At 38.1% G+C, this 21,961-nt stretch overlaps 2 protein-coding genes across 2 annotated transcripts in view; both read right to left on the bottom strand.

The window, feature by feature from the left end:
* Nucleotides 1-8,240: 8,240 nt before the first annotated feature.
* Nucleotides 8,241-21,961, bottom strand: part of LOC149043691 (uncharacterized) — a 90,013-nt gene continuing 76,292 nt past the window's right edge. Inside the window, exon 4 of the mRNA XM_089210678.1 lies at nucleotides 8,241-8,384. The gene's annotated coding sequence lies outside the window, so the exon portion shown is untranslated. The remainder of the gene's footprint in view (nucleotides 8,385-21,961) is intronic.
* LOC149043696 (uncharacterized) lies at nucleotides 9,572-20,897 on the bottom strand. The gene is made up of 6 exons (XM_089210525.1): nucleotides 18,907-20,897; nucleotides 15,608-16,267; nucleotides 15,107-15,214; nucleotides 14,123-14,245; nucleotides 13,403-13,513; nucleotides 9,572-12,338 (listed from the first exon to the last, which is right to left on the bottom strand). Exons 2-6 carry the CDS (start codon nucleotides 16,242-16,244, stop codon nucleotides 9,802-9,804), a joined length of 3,516 nt encoding a protein of 1,171 aa, XP_089066651.1. The 5' UTR covers nucleotides 16,245-16,267; nucleotides 18,907-20,897; the 3' UTR covers nucleotides 9,572-9,801.

The following is a 21,961-nucleotide window of genomic DNA, read 5'->3' as shown; positions in this document are numbered from 1 at the left end:
CTTATATAACTAAAAGATGTTCGATAAAACTAAAAGATGAGGAAGCGGAAATAGAAATGACCGGAAGTCAGATTAAACAAGAAGCCCCGGAAACTAACACTTTCAAAATGGCGGGAAATGAAGGCAGACGATCAGTGAAGTTTGAGAAGCACTATGCAAGGTGTAAAGATTTGGCTGCCCAACATCGAAGGATTTTTTACGTCTTTGGGTAGGCTACTGGAAAGTGCAGAGGGCAAAGGAACACTGCGTCCTACGACTCGGCTGAATTTTTTAGTAGCCGTTTACGAGAAAACGAAAGAACTCTTGTCACTTTGACTCTAAGAATAGAAGAAGCCTCCCCAAATGAAGTTGAGGTGATCTCTGATCTAAACGAACTTGTTTTTCTTATGAACGAACTTTCAAGGGACTTTGACATAATTTTCGAGGACTCGGAACGTTCTACGTTTACTGCACCATCGTCCCTAAACGATCGTCTTTCAACTGTGGCTAGGAACGGTTTAGTCGGCGAACCAAGGCTACAGATCTTACAGCAACAGTTGCAAACTCTGCACAATGACGCCGGTTTTCGTTGGGCTGATATCGGAAGAATTCTTGGATGAGAGTATTGCTTATGGCAAAATTGGTTTTGGCAAGATATAGACATGAAAGGATGATCTTCCTTATCTTACTTTCAGTTAACAGCTGTGTTATTCTTGGGCCCACAAACCATTTTTATTCATAACTTTTCATAGGACATAAAAAAAAACACATAGAATCATAATCACTAAGAGACTGAATAGGGGAGGGCGTAACTTGAGGTTTTAAGGAAAAAAATTTGTACTTGGTACAATTATCCATGACTTTACATATGTTTATGGGAATGTTTTGCTCCTTTATTGCTAGAAATTTCTACTGCTCAAATTAATACAAAATCTTTGTCAATTTCCTAAGCAGTGGCCAAGGAAAATATGGCAGTGGACCCTTCATATAAAACAATAAAATTTTCAAATCCGTTTGGGTTACTCAGGAAATGTTCCACGTTCAGAGGTCCAGTTTCAAGTTACTCAGCATATTAACTGTTTCGTTAACAGCATGATAAACTCAACACTAACAAAAAAAGCTTACAAGAGCCCATTTACAAGGGTATAAACTTCTCTGCAGTAGCCATTATGCATGCAATGTAACCACAGCTTTACCTCATTTGTTATTGTTTTGAGTGATTGCAAATCAAGGCTAGATCTCAGGTTTAAATTGTTAATACTATGAAGCATCTAATACATTATGCCAATAAAACATCATGTATTTTTTCCCAGCTATTCAAAGTTTTACACCCCTTTGTATTAGTAAGGCTGTTAGATTTGAGATTATAACTGATTATTACCACTGTTTCCCATTTACATTGTCATTAGTAATTTTATTGTTGGCATACTGACATGTATAGCAGTAACTAATTTATACTAACTGTATTAAGAGTTCATTCCAAGTACATGAAGTTAATACAGTAAATCATGAATAGCAGTTTAAATAAAAAGAAGCAATCTGCAATACCACTTGGTAGGCTATGATTCCATCATGATCACCAGTTTGGAAGGCTGCATCTCCAGCTTCTTGCAGTGACAATTCTTGTTTATGTGTCAGAGTAGTAATTGTGTCAGGTACTGAAACTGCATAGTCACTCTACATGTCAGGTACAGGTCCTTCTTCATCAATCCCATAATGATTGAATAAATTAACAGCCTTGCTGGCAGTCACATCTGTCACAACCCTATACCCAGAATTTCTGAAATGTAGCATTCCTTGTATCCAGAGCTGATTGAAAGAGAAATTGCATTATGTGCTTACAGGATGATTATTCCACTGACCGATAAATTGGTTAATTGCATTATTAATCAGTGGAATGTAGACCAGATGAATACAAAACAGATGCACCCCAACTGTTGGATCTAAAATTCCATTGTGCTTAAGAAAGAGGAAAATGTTCAAAAAGTGGCTCACAATAACCCAGTTGACATCACACCAGAGATGCTTTCTTCTCTAGTTATGAACAGATTTCTCAGTGATGTGGCTGCCTCTATTCAAACCTCTTTCTTGCAGCATGAAGTGAGCAACTTCTATTTTTTCCATTCCAAGATCACCGCGAACTCTTGATGGTAAATTGTAGTGCTCAACAGCTGACTGGAAATACTGCAATACAGTTAAAGCCCTGTTATTGGTTGAAGCCTAAAGGAATACTTTCATTCTTGAAAAAACCATCTAAACCACCACGAATGATAATTTTGTATGGCTGGATTATGGATGGACCACGCAGTTAAATCTATCATTCTTAAAAACTTTAAATTACTCCAAAACGATTCAGAGACTGGCACTATCTTTTCGCAACCCCCACTTATTTCATTCAAACGTGACAAAAACATAGGCAACTTTTTAGTCAGGAGTTCATTTCAAACCAATGACCAATCTGGAACTTTTAAATGCGCTCGCTCACGATGCAAAACTTGTCCTTTCATTCATAACGTAAAGAACATATCGGGACCCAAAAGATCCATGAAGATCATTGATCACTTTACGTGTACCTCCGCCAATGTTATTTACTGCATAACTTGCACTTATTGCAATAAGTTTGTAAATGCGTGACTTTCGAACTTGCGTGACATTTGCGTTACAGTTGGCCTTTGTGCCATTTGATTCCTTTAAATAGTTTTTCTCTCCCGCTTTCATTAATCGCCTGTTCATCCAAAGTTAATTTATAAAGTGTGATTTCAAGCCACCGGCGTATAGGGACTGATATGTAAGTTGTTTTCGCTTTTTTGTTGTTTATCTCGTTTCGAGCAAGCTCTTTCGTCGTTATTTGTATGTATATTTTGTGTTTGCCGTAGCATTTGGTTCATTTATTAGTTCCTTTATTATGTTAGATTCATTTACGCTGTTTAGTCGCCACGTGTTTAATTGAATACAATCTATTATATGTCCCTTTTTTAATTCGTTTACAGTTTACGAGATTGATTAAAGTTATGTCCCTGTAATATATTCCCTGGATTTGGTTGGCATTTTTCTCCGGTCACGATTTTCTTGGTATTTCATCGAGCCTTGATGTTCGTTTGCCGCAACAAAGTTATACATCGGCGAAACAGGAAGACGACTGGGTGACCGATTCCGAGAACACCTTCGCCATGTGGAAAGAAATGACAAGGACGCATCCAAACCAGTCGCTAGACACTCTAATCTTCCTTATCATTCTAAACAGCATATGGCAGTTTGCGGCCTTTCCTTGCATCTAGGCAGTTTGGAAAGCTGTAAAACACTAGAACAAAAATTTATATTCCAAATCGGCACCCTTAATCCCCACGGAATCAACGAGCGCTTTTCATTCAACTAATTTATTCCTGTTTTCTCGTCACCATGTTCCCACCCAATGGCGTAGCTCCACTTTCTACATATAAATCCACACACAACCCACAATTCCTCTAATCGCTCTGACGAAGGGCTAACGCTGGAAACGTCAGCTTTTTTACCCTTTACGGTGGCTAATATACGTTTTCAATCCAGTTGTTAACACTAAATTACCTGGATTAATTTGTGGTTGCCATCAATGTGCCTGTTGGACACCCTGAAGACATTTGCTCCACTACACTATCACATATAAGTTAGGTTAAAATATGGTATGATTTTTTGAAGGTTTGAATTAAGACTTCAACTTCTTGAAAACAAAGCGAATAGTCCCAAAGGTAATCTATTGTTTGCGCTATTGTGTTCTTCTAACAGGGGACTGTATGCATAATGAAGTATGGGGCTGTGCGGAAACTTTGCCCAGAGATCACCTCAACTTCATTTGGGAAGGCTTCTTCCATTCTTAGAGTCAAAGTGACAAGAGTTCTTTCGTTTTCTCGTAAACGGCGACTAAAAAATTCAGCCGAGTCGTAGGACACAATGTTCCTTTGCCCTTCTGCACTTTCCAGTAGCCTACCCAAAGACGTAAAAAATCCTTCGATGCTGGGCAGCCAAATCCGTGCACCTTGCATAGTGCTTCTCAAACCTCACTGATCATCTGCATCTATTTCCGCCATTTTGAAAGTGTCAGTTTCCGGGGCTTCTTGTTTAATCTGACTTCCGGTCATTTCTATTTCCGCTTCCTCATTTTTTAGTTTTATTGAACATCTTTTAGTTATATAAGGTCACGCATGAATGAGTCAGGAAAGCGATGTATGCTGCACAACATCGATGTATGACATCCAAAATCGATGTATTCCGGATGAAACTGATTTATTTTATTTTACATTAATGTATCCATGTTCGACCCCACCTATCTTGTAAACGTGATCAAAATAAAGTAAGAAATTATATGGACAGGTGACTTACCCCACTTTGGCGGGTTACCTCACCAACCAACTGTATTTGCGTTGTGGAAACTGATTCAGGATACCTTTCGCTGGGGAATCTGAGATCTGCAGATATAATCTACTTCAAAAGCATGGACTACATATACGTAAGTGCATTTCTCTTTATGTTGCATGAGAATAATTCCTCAGCAGGGTTAGAAAGTGGTCTACTACGGTAATCCATGAATCAGTGTCTAAGATGGAATATGTTGCGTTATTTCTCAGATTTCTTCGACAATCTTTTCAAATAGAATTCCAACCTAGAGTTAATTTGAAAATGTATCTAAACAGCTGGACTACACAAACATGCTATTTTCATTACAGTGACAGAAGCAGAAATCTATAAAAGCAACCGAGCAAAACACCGAATGTATACACGAGGTTCATGCACAAGGGAGTATTTTCTTGCGACAGCTACATGTTTCGAACATTTTATGTGTGCGAAGATTTTATTTAGCTCACACTCACGTATTTACAACAACATTTATAGTTACCTGCAATTTGCTATAAAATTATGCCAGTGGGATAGATTATAAATTAAAGAACAATATAAGCGACAGGCCAATTTCAGCCAAAAACACGTCGACAGAGTTGGTATCTTTATAAACAGCGATTTGTTTATTTAGCACTCGAAAAAAATAAACTCAAAACCTTTACCTAAATCGGTGGTTTGTTCTCTTAACAATAAAGGTAGGGTAATTTTTAAGTTAAAATTGATAGATTTAAATGAATCAAAACAGAAGTAGAGACCAAACACTTCGAGTTTTGTCCCAATAGCGTGTGGTTTGCAATAGGAATACAGCAAAGAAAATAGCCGAACTCCGTGAAAATGCACGCTGTATATTTTGGTCTGGCGCGCTCGCTTTTCACGGACCAAAAATAACGTTTTTATATGATAAACATGAAGAATTGCTCGTTGAAAAGAGCTCTTTTATTTTATGTACATTCGTATACCCGATGTTATGGTCGTCGGAAGTATGGCAAAATTCAGCGTACAAACGGAATACAAAATATAATGTACTTTACGCGGGTGGCTACAAACGAAAGAAAGTTTAGTTGGAGAGGAAAAATAGGGTCTTTTGGAGCAAATAAAAAAAAAAGTTGAATTTTTGCTTCTGTCGCTGGATTCTTGAAAATTACTGACAACTTCTCTTAAGTTCTTCTAGGCTTCTTCATGTACTATAGTGTATACGTGCGCACAAACTGGTCTATTTCGCTGATTGAGATTGATACACTGAAAGATGTCGGTCCTCAACAAATCACACAGAAATAAATCATGTTTAACTGTACACCAAACTGCTCATCGAGAGGGTCAAAATGCATTTACAACTGTCTTGTTCTATTTTAGAATCGATCAATTATTTATGAGCATTATATGAATTCGGAGATGTCGGTTTACGTTATATTCGATGAAACACCCTCGAGTAGCTGCCGAATTTTAAAGCAAGAATATTGATAAACGCCGCCCCCGAATAAATTCCGCAACATGACGCGACTCTTATTCGAATAATAGACTCAAAAAAGCAGACCGATGGCTACTGAGGGTCTGTTTTCAAGGAGATGGGGAGCCCCAGGTAGGTGAAGTAACCCGCCTGTCCGGGTAACCCGCCTGTCCATATAATCTATTATTTCATCTTGATCACGTTTACATGATAGGTGGGGTGACCCATCTAGGTGGGTTGCCCGGTCTGCTGGGTAGGGTCACCCTGTCAGCAAGGGGGCAACATTGCCATGTAAACGTCTCAAGGTCGGTTAACCCGCCCACGCGGGGCGCCGTTCATGTTAAAAAAGGATCAAATAAGGAAAACAACAGCGAAACACGAGTGTGTTAAGACTTTGTACATTTCTTGGCCTTCCCATGCAGAGCTAAAACGTTAAAACAACAATTTTTACATCCACTTAGCAATAAAACATCGACAGCGATTTAGTCACGTTTTTACTTTAAACTCAACACTACAATCACATGTTATGCCAAAGTGAAGACGTTGTACTTTCAGAAACGGTTAACGCATCGAACTATTGGCCAAAATCTTAAGAGGAAAATTAATTACGTTTTTTCTGCAACGTTTTTACGACACGTTTTAACGAAATCTTAAACCCTTAATTGCAAGTGTGATAACAACCTCGAGAAACTTCATCCTGGTATCCCGGGGTTGTAAGATTGTATGTAAACGCTGGCTATTTTTAGACCACGGTTAGGCGGGTCACTTCACCTACCTGGGGTCCCCCACATCCATTTAAACAGACCCTAAGGCAATGAAATACAGGTTGGTGGTTGATTACTATTAGCCTGGAACTTCTTCGACTGCAAAACTGAAGATAGTATTGCTTACGTATTGCAGACGGAAAAAAAATCGGTCAAGTAATTGTGCCAGAAGGGTCCACCAAGTATATCCAGGCACCGGACGTTCCTTGAAACAAGCCGTTCAAGGCCACTTGCACTAAAAAAGAATGATTGGCTGGGTACCGTGGGAATTCACGAAGAAACAGCCGCTGAAATTTGAAATTATCCCCGAAAAGTACCATTTTTGAGTGAATTCTTGATTCTTGAGCAGAGCTACCCACAGAGGTAATAAAAAAAAACTCTCTCGAGCTGCATGTTGAACCTTCCCGTGGACGACATGATTCACTGCCCCAAGGAACGACAGCCTTGTGGCAGTGCACGATTATTGCTTCTATCGCAGTTGCAAGTTCTGAGTAAGCAAGGCACAAATCCCCTTGAATGTACCGGTTCTGATTTTGAGAGAGCACATCCGTCATTATATCTTTTGGATTTGGATCATGAAGAGGACAGAGACATTGAAATTGGGTGAACTATGTTCACTTTATTTCACATTAAGTATTGCAGTAGTATTAACACGCAGATTGTGAAATTGAGGACAAGCACTATAACGTGTTTTTGTTTTTTACAATTAAAATGGTCAGTTATCATACTATTGTTTGCAAAAAGTAAATTGAATTTTAAATAAACGCCGCCCTCGAATAAACATCGCACTTGAATCACGTAAATTTTAATAAACGCCGCGGCGTTTAATCGAATAAACATGATAAGTGAAAACACTTTATTAGCTCTATATTTAAGAGAGCTCCTTTGTGAGAAATTTTTATAAGAGTTGTTTACAGTCTGTTAGACCAAGTTCTATCCACCAATCTTTCGATGAAAGAATTTATAATTGGTGCCAATCCTGATCTTCCTGCAGCCAGCTAATTTCCCCAAGGTCTTGAAACAGGTAGGAAATCGACAATCATCCCTTCATATCTGGGGCTCTTCTGACTCGTCATTAAGTACTAGGCCTTTGCGGAATTAGGCTTACGCCGGCACACATTACCATTTTAGAGTTATCCAAAACAACTTTGTTTACCTCGCCCCTACTGTGTCCCCACCTCCCCCCTATTGTCAATCCCCCCCCCCCCCCCACAAACCTCCCGTTCAGGAAGCTTTCAGTGATCAAATTTCATTGAATGGCTCTACAGCTCGCAACAGAAATAAAAAAAACAATGCCTATGAATGTTTTTTGTCTTGGTTTTTAATGAAAGAGAGACGCTCGAAACTTTGAAGTAATGAAAATCAAAGGGCTCTTGGAGCCAGCTCATTCATGTTATGGCTTAGGTTTGAATTGATTTCTTGGACTTGCTGAATATAGGTGCAGATGAATTCGGTTTATGTGAACTTTCAAGACTTTTGGAATAAATTTTCTTTTATTTTTGGGCAGTTGTGTGATAAGAAAACTTGTGCATTCGTAGTGACGGGGATCGGAAAAAAGTTTGTGTGGGCTGGAGGTGGGATGGGCAGACGTCATTAGGCAGACTACGCCCTCAGTTGGCTGCAATATATCTCATAACGCTGACTGCCGCAATAATTATCTATTAAATATTCCTTGCCCGTTTCTTGATATCTTTTGTTTTAAACAAAGCGGCCATTGCATTTGATTTTTAACAAAGCAGCCACAATCGTTCCTAATAGAATTTTAAGTCTTCATATAATCTGATTTTCACATATTAATATTTGCGTAGTCACCAAACCAACGAGAGATAAAACCACCAAAAAAGTTAACAAATGGCCAGTCACGAGGGCAACGCTTCGCTTTTCCCTATAAAAATTCTCCGGTTTCTCATGAAAACCAATGACAATATAAGACACTAAGGGGAAATCAGTGTGTACACTTCTGAACGTTGAAAATATATCAAGTCGAAAGAAAAGTTCTGGTCTTGGTTCGCATTTTCGTCAGCAAAATGAACACATATCGGTTAAAAAGATGAATTTCTCGAATATTGCGCAGGTCAAATATTCAATAGTGGCATCCATTTACATCCACATCTACTTTTAGTTAGTTGGTAACTTCTGTACAGACATGACGCCAACCAACTCGCGCGGAAAATGAGAATACTAAACGAGGCTTGAAAAAAATTAAGAACGATTGTGATTAAGAGACAGGCAAGGAATATTCCACAATAGTGCAAATAATCGCGAAAGATGATCGAGGAAAAGCGCTTGCGTGACGCTCGGTAAGTTGTAAGATGCCATGTTATCACGTATCAGACGAAAAAACAGTACAAATTCTCAGTCTGCATTTTGTACCCGGTCTGCGGTCCGTAGTCTGCATTTTGCACAGAGTACGAAGCCATCCAAGCGCTTGACACGGCTGGACACGGTCCTCAAATAACTCCATATTTCTCTTTGAAATATACTAATTTTTCATTGGAAAATATTCGACCTTCATTTACAATCCTCAAGCGCTTCTAAAAAGTGAAAAAATGCCAACGTTCTCCGTTTCGCTGACCTTGTACACAGAGTGCGAGGAGATCCAAGCGCGACACTAAGAAAATTTTCACCAGACACTACCGGACACGGTCTTTAAATAACTAGACGTCCGGCAGTCTGATATTTTTCCATATTTCTCTTTGGAAAATACCAGTTTCTATTGGAAGTATTTTGTCTTCATTTAGAATCCTCAAGCGCTTCTAAAAAGTGAAAAAATTTGAATATTGTCCTTTTCGCCGACTCTTCATAGAGTATGAAGAGATCCAAGCGTGTTCAGCATGGCTCTTGAGAAAGACGATTTTAGAAGGTTTTTAGTGATCTGGGAATTCCGTGTTACAGGAAATTGGGTTGCGTCAAGGTTGAAAGGCGTTGCATCAAGGTTGAAAGTGGGCCTTTAACTTGTAAATGTAGGATAAAAAGAGGCTCCGAAAACAACAGTGAAATAAACAAATTCTCCCAGAGTACCATTCTTTTTTCTTATAATAGATTAAGTATGCATCATTGCAAGAAGATTTCTTTTCCAGATTGCAGGAAAATGCGTTTCTGGGAGACTTATCTTTAAAAAATTTCCCGGGGGAGCATGCCCCCGGACCCCCCTAGAGGTTCGGGCCTTCGGCCCTCAATTTTCAAGGGAACCTACCTACTTTAAAGGCAGTGTCTTTTTACTTTAAGTTGTTTTAGTTGTTAAAACCCATCCAAATTGCTTAGCGTCTTGTTCACTTTGATTGCCTCAGCAATACATGTAGCACCCGCAGCACTAATATCATTCCAAGACAAATCCAAATTGGTTAGCGTCTTGTTCACTTTGATTGCCTCAGCAATACATGTAGCACCCGCAGCACTAATACGATTCCTAGACAAATCCAAATTGGTTAGCGTCTTGTTCACTTTGATTGCCTCAGCAATACATGTAGCACCCGCATCACCAATACGATTCCTAAATAAATTCAAACTGGTTAGCGTCTTGTTCACTTTGATTGCCTCAGCAATACATGTAGCACCCGCAGCACTAATACGATTCCTAGACAAATCCAAATTGGTTAGCGTCTTGTTCACTTTGATTGCCTCAGCAATACATGTAGCACCCGCATCACCAATACGATTCCTAAATAAATTCAAACTGGTTAGCGTCTTGTTCACTTTGATTGCCTCAGCAATACATGTAGCACCCGCAGCACTAATACGATTCATAGACAAATCCAATTTGGTTAGCGTCTTGTTCACTTTGATTGCCTCAGCAATACATGTAGCACTCGCATCACTAATACCATTCCCAGACAAATACAAATTGGTTAGCGTCTTGTTCACTTTGATTGCCTCAGCAATACATGTAGCACCCGCAGCACTAATACGATTAAATCGCAACTTCAAATTGGTTAGCGTCTTGTTCACTTTGATTGCCTCAGCAATACATGTAGCACCCGCATCACTCATATCATTGTAAGACAAATCCAAATTGGTTAGCGTCTTGTTCACTTTGATTGCCTCAGCAAAACATGTAGCACACGCATCACTAATACCATCGTGAGACAAATCCAAATTGGTTAGCGTCTTGTTCACTTTGATTGCCTCAGCAATACATGTAGCACCCGCATCACTAATACCATTAGCTGACAAATCCAAATTGGTTAGCTTCTTGTTCACTTTGATTGCCTCAGCAATACATGTAGCACCCGCATCACTAATACCATTGTAAGACAATTTCAAATTGGTTAGCGTCTTGTTCACTTTGATTGCCTCAGCAATACATGTAGCACCCGCATCACTTATACCATTCCTAGACAAATCCAAATTGGTCAGATTCAAACCAGTTCCAAACGACTTCGATAAATGCGAGTGAAAATCACTTTTTTCTCTTTTGCATTCGTTGATGGCCTTCAATACAATTTTTGCACCACCGCCTTCATTTTTGTTGACTTCATTTGTTAAACTCTTTACAAGAGCAACAACCTGTTCATCGCATTTCATGGCCAAAATTCCACACGAAAACAAAAGTATTTGTTTAAGTTCAACGAAATACCTTGGATCGGAAACTAGTTCTTCAGGTTTCATTTCCTTGCTTTGAATCTGAGAACAAATGAAGAGTGCTGCAAAGAATTCTTGAAAACTTTTATGTAAGAAGGCATAATGCAATGTTTGTCTCAGTTTGCTGCCACCAGGCTGCACTGACAGAAACCCAAATTCAGTCAGGTCTTTTGCATGGTTTCTCAATTCACTTTCATTAAAATCCAGCTTATCGTCAAGTAAACCATTCAACGCTACCTTTCCAAGGTGATTCAATTGCGGTTTGTAATGGTTTGTCAGGTCTTCGATCTTTTCTAATAGTCCCTTCTTTTTTCTATATCGTCTCAAAACACATTCAACCATATCCAAGTACAGTTGAGCTCTGCTTTCTGGGAGTGAGCCCTCAAACTCTTCGCATAAAAGGCAAAGAAGTGCTGTGTTTAGAGGATTGGCCGCTATTTCTGTCAGGTTTTTATCTCGCGACATCCGTTGCGAGAGCTTGGTGGCTAAATCCGTCCTTTCTTTAAAGTACTTGGTGACAAATTCTATCACATGCTTCTCAGTGAATCCTTCGATCTGAAGCAGCGCGTCACAACATTTTCTCACCTCTTTTCCAGCTTCTTGTCTTGCTGTTGCAACTATGTGGCATCTAGGGAGTTCTCTTCCTTGAATTAATTTGGAAAACATCGACAATTTCCCGGATGGTAACTCATCCAATCCATCCAATATGAATAAAATGCTGGACTGATTTTCACGAATAAACTGAAAAAATTGTTGTTTGACTTTTTCATCGATGCCTAGGGGCAGCAGCTGATCATCAATGGCTTCCCAAACGTCAGAGTGGATATCTCGACATTTCAGCAACAATACCAATTTTAATGCTGTTGAGCCGCAGCCCTGAAGTTCTTGCTGTTTTGTGGCCCAGTCGTAGGCGTACTTTTTACAATAGGTGGTTTTTCCCATACCAGGTTCTCCTTCAATCAACACTGTTCTCGGCGCTGAACACTCTTCATACGGGTCTAGTATTGACGACATGTCAACAAATACGTCAGTGATTTCTCCTCTCGTTTTCTTTCTTCTGACCACTTTGAGCCTTGTAAAAATATTGCCGAGAAAAAACTGAAACTCTTCACACCATGGAAATGGTGAGAGCCATCCCTCGCGAGTCTTGTACAGCTGGCGAATTCCATTGATAAACTCAGTTGGATCAAAAACACCTAGCAGTAGCAAAATAGGTAATAAATCTAATGAATGCCGCGTTGAAAATTGTGGTACGTCCCTGTCATTCGGCACTGAATTTAAATATGCGAATGAGTACGATACCGTTGCCAAAGAAATTACTTGGACGATGCAAAAAGGTTTTAGTGTATGATTCATGCCTACTGATTAAAAGCCATTTAGATTATGAATTCAGTTGAACCTATTCTGTTTGTTCGACTTCAGCGGTGTCTAACAGTGAAACTCTGTCGTAAAATAAATTACTCGGGAGATAGATATTCATATCATTGGGAAGTAGTCTGAGCAAGGCTTTTTCGGGATATAGCGAGACTACGAACTCCTAAATGAAAACCAAACAACGTCTTTCTGCCTTCTTTGCCACGCGGTTTCATAACAAATGCTGCAGAAAACTGGAGGCTCGCCTGCGATGAAGTAGGAGGTTTTGCCAACAGTCTTTTCCTCAGGAAATGTAAAATAACCACAAACATCTTATTCTAACCCATTTTACTCAAGACGATCCTCATTCAGCTATTTTCCCATGTAGAATTGAATACTCCACAATATGAGCGAAGGAAGGGTTTACTTATTTTATTCAGAAATATGCGGATCACATTCAATGCTATTAGGTATTCGGCACTGAATTTAAATAAGTGAACGAGTACGACACCATCGCTAAAGAACTTAATTGGACAATGAAAAAAGGTATCAATGTATGATTCATGTTAATCACCACAGGCCATTTAGCTTATAAATGCCGTCGAACCTACTCTGTTAATTTCTAACATGGAGCCGAACTTAATGCCAATATTTTCGTTAAAACTGTACTTCATTTTTATATCGTTCTCCATTCTAATAAAAATATAATGTTTCCGGGCTATTTAAGGGTGAAAGTTTAAATAATTGAAGGGAAGGAAAGCACACCAGAGAGGCTATTCCAGAGATTGTTTAAATTGAAAAACTGAATCTCTTTAAGATAGGATGATCTCTCTAACATACAGAACATGTTTACTACGACTGAATTAACGGTTAAGCAGGATAACTTTTATTGTATAATTCAACTGACCTTCATCCTTGCTTTCTCCCACAGGGGCTGCCAAAGTACACAGCTTTCCCTTCACTTCTTTAAGTTCACTGTCCATCTTTGCCATTTCGCTTCTCATTTTCTCAAGAGACCCTTTGTGGAATAACATTGGAACTTTTAGTCCGAGTGGGAGTCACTTTATTCATTAAAAGTTACCTGAATAGATCCTTTTCCCTTCCTCTGTGTACTTTTTTTATTCTATACAACATTCTAAAAAACCTTATGGCCCGGCTTCAGCGGTTTCTAATAGTGAAACTCAGGAGATAAATATTGATTTCATTGGAGCCGATAGTCTAAGAAATATTTTTTTCGGTAAAAGCGACATTGTAAGAACTAATTAATAAAAACCAAAGAACGCCTTTCCGCCCTCTCATTTCTCCGTATGTCCTCAACAAAAGTAAAACTAGTATAAGACAATAGCCTTCTAAGCTAAATATGTATGAGTGTTGTCAGAAAACTATCCAACACCGTGAGGTAGCCTCACATCCGTGCCATCCCATTCATCCCACACATAACCAAGTATCTTCATTTGTAGCCAGGGCAGGTTGGAAGCCAGGGTGTGCTCTTACAACAATACATTACCTAATAAAATGTTAAATTGGCCGACATCACGCAAATAATGTGGTCATGCTCAAAAGATGTTTTAATAAATCCCTGTTGGTAGGTCAGTTTATCTGTGAGTAGCTCTTTCTAGTAGCCAACCTTCATCTGCGCTTTTTTCCACTGTGGTCGCCTGGCTACTAAGCGTCTCTAAAACCTCCTTCATTTTAATCTCTATCTTCTCAGTTGTGTCTCTGAGGTCGTGCCTCATCTTTTCTAGCGAATCTGGAAATGTAAGAAAGATAAGCGCAATTTCATAAGCACATTTACACCACAGATTCACGTTTAAGTGTAGACAAAACAATGAAACGTATATCAATATCTAGTCGATTCCGAATAGATCAAACTCAATAGGACGCTTAGAAATTACAAAAATGCACTCCAGCAATTATACGCGAGCACCCACGAACAGAAAAATACTGCCGATGAAAACAAAGTGTGAACATTTGGGTTAATTCTTCATTTTTCACACATAACGCTAGAATAACGTTTCAAGTATGTGACTAGTTCCGTCCTCAATGAAAACATCCTGAGTAACCCGACACGGCGGTGATTCCAAGCTGGAGAAATCTAGAGACCCGCCTTCAATGAAGTGGGAGGTTTTGCCGACAGTCTTTTCCTCAGGAAATGTAAAATAGCCACATACATCTTATTCTAACCTATTTTACTCAAAACGATCCCCATTTAACTATTTTCCCATGTAGAATTGAATACTCTAATACGCCAGGAGGAAGGATTTGGTTATTTCATTCCGAAATATGCGGGTCACATCTAACGCTACTAGGAAGTTAGGTTCATTATAAGAAAGGTAATACTAAAATAAGACGATAAACTATCCCGACTACGATGATACACATGTATGAGTGCTGTCAAAACACCATCAAATCCGAGAGGTAGCCAGGGCAGAAAATCTCAGATTCCGTGGCATCCCAGTCAAGGTGTGCTCTTAGACTAGTAAAGTATGCTGTGTTGGCCGACATCCAGCGCTTACCGTCGTAATGCATATGAGCTGCGCTATGTACCCAAGAAAACAGCGTCGCTCTTAATAATTTTTTTTGCTGTGAGTAGCTCTCTCTACCAACTAACCTTGTACGCTTTTTTCAGCTGAGGCCGTCAGACTACTCAGCTTGTCTTTCACCTCTTTGACTTCGATCTCTATCTTGTCAATTGTGTCTCTCGTGTTATCCAGCGAATCTGAAAATTTCAAAAGGTATGCGCATTTTCATAAGCAAATTTATATCGCAGCTTCACGTTAGGTGCAGATAAAACAATGATATGTATATCAATATCTAGTCGATTCCGAATAGATCAAACGAAATAAGACGCTTAGAAATCAACAAATGCACTCTAGCTGTTGTACACAAGTACCCACGAACAGACAAAAATACTGCAAATTAAAACATAGTGTCAACATTTGGGTTAATTCTTCATTTTACACACAACGCAAATATACCTTCCAAATATGAGACTAGTTCCGACAATGATGAAAACATCATGAGCTGACCTACACTACCGTGTTAATTGGAAATATATACTTTTGTAGCCTTCTGATTCATCCACATTGGCAGTGGATAATGTTTTACTTACTTTCAATTTCTTCAAGCTTGTCTTTGATGCTGTCGTCGTCTTTCTTCCATTGTTTCATCAGTTGACGATAGTGCTCCTCGATATCTGGATCCATGCAGTCGTGCTCAAGATTGTCGATTTCAGCTCTAAAATGAGCTCCTCCGAGTCTTACCAAAGCTTCTCTTACTTCCTGCCAGTAAGCACTGAAACTGCTGTCATCCACAGAGGCTTGAGAAGCATGGCCGTATACAGTGTTCCTGTAATACTTCACTCTGGCGATGTCATCTGCGATGCTTATGTTTGTAGCTAGGGGAAGACGATCCCATCCATTGGCAGGAGGGCCCAAACCACAGATATTTCTAAGAAGCACCGTTAGAAGTGTGATATCGAAGGCTGCAGAAGACACGGGTGCGTGAGTAGGGTACAACTTTCCCCATTGCGTGGGATTCAGCACTTTCTTCCTCCCTTTGTACAGTGATTGCAAAGTGGCGTAATGCACTGAGGTACTTCCCAAAACTGTATGTAGAGTCGCTGGTGGATGTATTCTGTCAAAAGTGGACCGAAGCACCTGAGATCCAACATCCACCAGGAGGCGGCATAGTCTTGCATAGTTGGTAGTCTCTTTCGTAGACGCAAATGGCGAAATAGCCGTAGCCATAATACTAACTTTTCCAGGATGACCTGTCAAAAAGAGAATTGACACTAAGTAATCTTAATTAAACCCATAGGAAAAAAAAAAATCCCGATAGCCAATTGAGACCGAGAATGGTTTCAAATCGTGATGTCATTTTCTAAATCCTTTTAAGCAAGGAACACCAACGAAAGAACCTAATAAGAGATTTAATCTGAGATTTTTCATTTCAACCCAGTTTCTAGATTAAGAAAGAGTTTTGTTTTTCAGTTTACAAAGTAACAACCAGAGACATAAACAGCAGAAATGAAACGCGATTTGAAAGGTTAAGGGGAAAGAAGTTTTTCTTTTTCCTCTCTAGGGCTTTAAACCCGGTCAGTTCTGGCTGGTTGACGTTTGATTCTTAATCATCATCATCATCATCATCATCATCATTTTATTTGATAATGCAGGTAACAAATTGGCAGCCAAGAAGGCTGATGTGGACCTACACATCACTAAAACAATTAAATGATATATACTATACTGCTAAAATAAAAGACTACTCTAAAAAGAGAAACTTAATCTTAAAATTTAGGATTTATTATATCTAACAAAATTCCCCATTTCGCCTGAGACGTATCTAATAATAAAAGTAATCACAGTTGTACCAGCATTAATACGAAAGCCGCACCTGTTTTTACTACTTCATGCAGCATCACAAAGATCTGACCATTGCCGGCGTAACCATTATACCTAAACCTTAAAACCTCCATAGCTCCAAAACGATGCAAAAGCAGACACGAATATATAAACTACAGTTAAAAATCAAAGCAAGACTGCACAACCTCCATTTACCACCCTGCAAAGATCACTGCTATAACTTGGTCACTTGAAAAATAATTGCAAAAGCATCATCTATCACCATCCCAACAAGGACAAAAACTACACAATCACAAGCAAACTACATAATCATAAGCAAACAACACTATGTGAAGAAATTTTTCGTCAATATGGGAATCATGCAGTTACACTACACTGAATCATGCAGTTAAACTGCTCTGAACTGTATGAATTGACAACTTTCTCAATAATATCATCAGTGCAATGGCTTCTGAAAGTTGTAGTATTGCTTGTTTTAAGCTACATTTCTGAAACATTGCATGCTATATTTTAATTTGTTATCTTCAGATATTATAAAAGAAGGTACATGTACTGACTCTAAATATGACATGTCTTTCAGTAAACTTAATTCACACTTGGACTCCAACTTTTTGAAAATTTATACTCCTCATGTCAGCTTGGTGTTGCTACTGCTAATGTACAGTTGTTGTTATGGTTATGGTTATTAGTGTTTAGTCAAAAACACTGAAAACTTGGATGTGATAAATTTGAACAAAATTGGTATGCATGTAGCATTTATTTCTCCCAAAAGAATTACCATAATTAAAGTCATGCAGTCATAATGTCCATAATATAATGTCTATAATGTGATGTCTGTAATAGTGTCTGTAACATAATGTCCATAACATAAAGTGGGCTTTATTTTTTCTCGTGCTTTTCGAGGAGTTTTGGTAATTTACAACACTCAAGTTTAGGCCCCTAGAATTTGTAAAAAAGGAGCCAAGCAGACCAACAAAACTGGTTTTCAATTTCAGAGAAAACAAAAAAAGAGCTATTTTCATACACTTTTCATTGGACAAAAATAAACAGCCTCTCCTGGCCATTTCCTGCAAAGTCAACTTTCAGATTACTGTTTTTTAAACAATTTAGGGTCTCCTTATTCCAAAAATTCATGAGTGGGCTAGATATGAAATATTTTAAATTTCACTATTTACATATAGGTCAATATGAATAGGTCATGATGGTTTTGGTTATTTTTACCATCTCGTAAAAATTGCTGTTGCCATCCGATGAAATATACTTTTACACAAATGTTTTGGCCGTCAATGGCTCTATATGTAATGGTAATTTATGAATATCTTGAACATGTTGGATTGTGTACATGATCTTCGTTATTCATCCAGCTTGGGTTAGATTTTGTGCTTTGACGTCCATGCTACAAAAATTATCAAAAGTTAAACCTCTCCACACAAAAAAAATAATTTATGCAAAATCACCTCGGTAGCCGCTAATTGCCAAAGGGTACCTTAAAGGACATAAGTTAGGTTTAACTTGGCAAAACCTTATGTTACGGGAAAATTTACTGATTTTCCCGTGAGTGTTATTCGGAACATATTTATTCGTAAACTTTCACATTTAACCATTTCAAGTCCTTTCATTTTAATAAATAAAAAAAAATGCATAAAAAACCACAGTAGCTTTTGAATAGATTTTTATCGATTACTCGCTTTTACTATGCACTTGCTTGTCGGCAATTTTGTCATCTAGTACATGGGTTTTTTTGGGTAAATATAGGTGTTAATGGTCTTTCTGGAAACATTGGTTTTCATGGTAGACAGCAGCTGAGTTTATACTCGTAAATTTAATTTCTTTTCATGCGATGGTTTCCACACCAATCTTGCATAGATAAGCAGAAACTTTTAATTGCTTTTCCGTTTTTTATCTCCTGAGCTGCGCTACTGCAATTAAGATAAGTAGTTTTCGTTTAACTTCAAAGAGACTTTTTTCCGCTCCTTTGTGTCCTTATTCAAATATTGCGATTTGTGTAACAATAGTAGTTCACACCAGTTACTTCTTAAGCAAGTACCTTGTACAGCTTCGATGATTATAAACTAGAGTATGCTAGAGGTCATGTCGCTTGTTGGCCTGACCTAGAATAAAAGTACTGTGGAACCAAAGATTGTCTTATCCTTGACGTCCGTACAAGCTTACTAGAAGTAGATCTCCGTGTACCAGGAAATCGTGACGGGTTTCCGTTCTCGCTGCCAAGTCGTCTCTACAGAGTTATTTCCCCCAGTTGTTATTGTGCCGTCCGCGAAGATTCAGTTTTCCAGTTTGGGCGCGAAAACTATCGTCACACTTAATGATAGACACTTTGCATGAATGTACTAATTTCCCATGCAAGACATGCAAGCATGGGGTGATAACTGCTAATCCATATGTACTTTGCCAAGGATGGAACCAGATCTCTGCACAAGATCTTCCATATTCCTGTTTTAGGAGGGGGAGCTTAAACTTTGATTTTATATGAATTACCGGTAATAAGTTTTAATCAATGAGCCAAAATTGAGTCTCTCAAATGTTAATATTCATAAGTCAACATACAGTTGAAACACTTCACAAACCTAGCTGCATGTAATCAGTAATTAAACCAGCAGTATATCAGAAGGACCACCAGAATTTCAGCAACATTTTCTAAGAGTATTTCCACAAGTTTGTAGCCAAACATAATCATGCACAACCATCGATCACAACATAATTAAATAGGTCATTAATATAATGTATAGTTCTTGACATAACATTACCAGGCAAAATAATTAATACTCACATGGATATAAGTGAAATGAGAGCATGCAGAATTCTAAACATATGCAAACAGGACACAATTATTCCCAGCAAATAAATTATTAACCCTTTAACTCCCACATCAAATTTGCAATTCTCCTTATTCCCAACCATACAATTCTTATAATGTTAGTTCAGAGAATTTAGTATTGAATCAACTAATTATCCCCAAATTTATATTTTTCTTCACTCTCATCATTTATCTGGTTGATATTGTGTTTATATTGTAAGAAGAAATTCTGTCTTGGTCACCCATGGGAGTTAAAGGGTTATTTACAGATTGACAAAATGAAGCCAAGTTTCAAAAATGAGAGAAAAAAAGAGCAGCAAGTCCTCCTACCTTGTATAGAGTTTCCTGGGTTCGAGAAAATAACCCTTGAATCAGGGATAAAGTCAGAAAGTCTGAAAAGAAAGCAGCAGAACAACAGTTACTTTACATCAGTTATCAAAGACAATGACAGTCACAAAGAAGGGCACTAACAGGTGCCCCAAGGTTATCAGTGGTATTAACCACATTATGTAATATCAAATTAATTTCATATTATCAGCTGAGTTGATAATGTAAATTCACCACTGTGATGAGTTTAAAAGCTGACAATTCCTTTGTCAGCCCAATTGCTCTGATGAAAAGGCTAACACTCAAAATGTCATCTTTTTAAACCTTATGAATTCAATTGATAATACTAAATTATCCTGGCATACTCTCCCACTGAGGCAGCACCACAGTTTCTTTAGAAACTTACTCCCTTTATTTATAATATTAGCAGTGAACTGTAATCTGGAGAGCTTTGATAATTCATAGATTACATACTAGGCTTCCCTCCTCAGGGAACATCACTCTAGCTCATTAACTGTTCAAGGAGAGCTAAGAAACAATAGCTTAGAATTCTAAACATATGCAAACAGGACACAATTATTCCCAGCAAATAAATTATTAACCCTTTAACTCCCAGATCCAATTTGTAATTCTCCTTACTCCCAACCATATAATTCTTATAATGTTAGTTCGGAGAATTTAGTATTGAATCAACTTATTATCCCCAAATTTATACATTTCTTTACTCTAATCACTTATCTGGTTGATATTCCGTTGACATTGTAAGGAAAAATTCTGTCTTGGTCACTCATGGCAGTTAAAGGGTTAATACAGATTGACAAAATGAAGGCAAGTTTCAAAAATGAGAGAAAAAAAGAGCAGCAAGTCCTCCTACCTTGTATAGAGTTTCCTGGGTTCTAGAAAATAACCCTTCAATCAGGGATAAAGTCAGAAAGTCTGAAAAGGGAAGCAGCAGAACAAGTTACTAAATATCAGTTATGAAAGACAAAGACAGTCACAAATAAGGGCACGAACAGGTGCCTTAAGTTGTAAGTGGTATTAACCGCATCATTTTATAATTATATCCAAGTAATTTCATATTATCAGCTGAGTTAATTGATAATGTAAATTTGCTACTGTGACGAGTTTAAAAGCTGACAATTTGTTGCTCTGACAATGGGCTAACACTCAAAATGTCATATGTCATCTTTTTAAACCTTATCAACTCAGTTGATAATACTAAATTATCCTGGTTTACTCTCCCAGGAAGGCAGCACCAGTTTCTTTAGAAACTTACCCCCTTTATTCATTTATAATTATCACAATTCAACTGGAATTAAAAAAAAAACAACAACAACAACAACAACAACAACAACAAAAACCACCATGATTCACAAAGGCTGACCAAATGTGACCCTCCATATGATTTCAGGGACAAAGGTGATAACACACACACAACACACCAACACATCATGCAAAATGCCCATTGTTCTCATGACATTTACTAACAGTAGTGAAAAATATATAGATCTGTAATATTAGCAGTGAACTGTGCTCTGGAGAACTTTGATTGGTCATAGATTATGCAGGCTGTCCTCCTCAGGGAATATCACTCTAGCTCATTAACTGTTCAGGCGGAGCTAAGAAACAACAGCTTAATAGAAAGTTATTGTTTATTAGATATTGTTATAAAAAAATCACTCATTCATGCTTGTGTTACAAGCTGGAAGAGCATTCAATTTTAAAACCTTTCATTATACATATTCATCTCTTTCTACACCTTACTCAATAAACACTTCGGTTCTATCATTAATCATATATAAGATTCTATTTTCATCAGTAAAATCCACCTGCACAATTTTTCTATGATTGTAAGGACATAATAAAGTCTTAAAAGTCACTTTGACACCTGTTTCTTTGAAATAAAATGTGCCATCATGATTCCGAGAATCACGAGGGCAATTCCATGTTACAGACATTA

The sequence above is a fragment of the Pocillopora damicornis genome, chromosome 6, assembly GCF_964200805.1.
Source record: "Pocillopora damicornis chromosome 6, jaPocDami1.2, whole genome shotgun sequence".
NCBI lineage: Eukaryota > Metazoa > Cnidaria > Anthozoa > Scleractinia > Pocilloporidae > Pocillopora > Pocillopora damicornis.
Note: the sequence above shows the minus strand (reverse complement) of the source record. Positions and strands in the feature narration are given on the sequence as shown.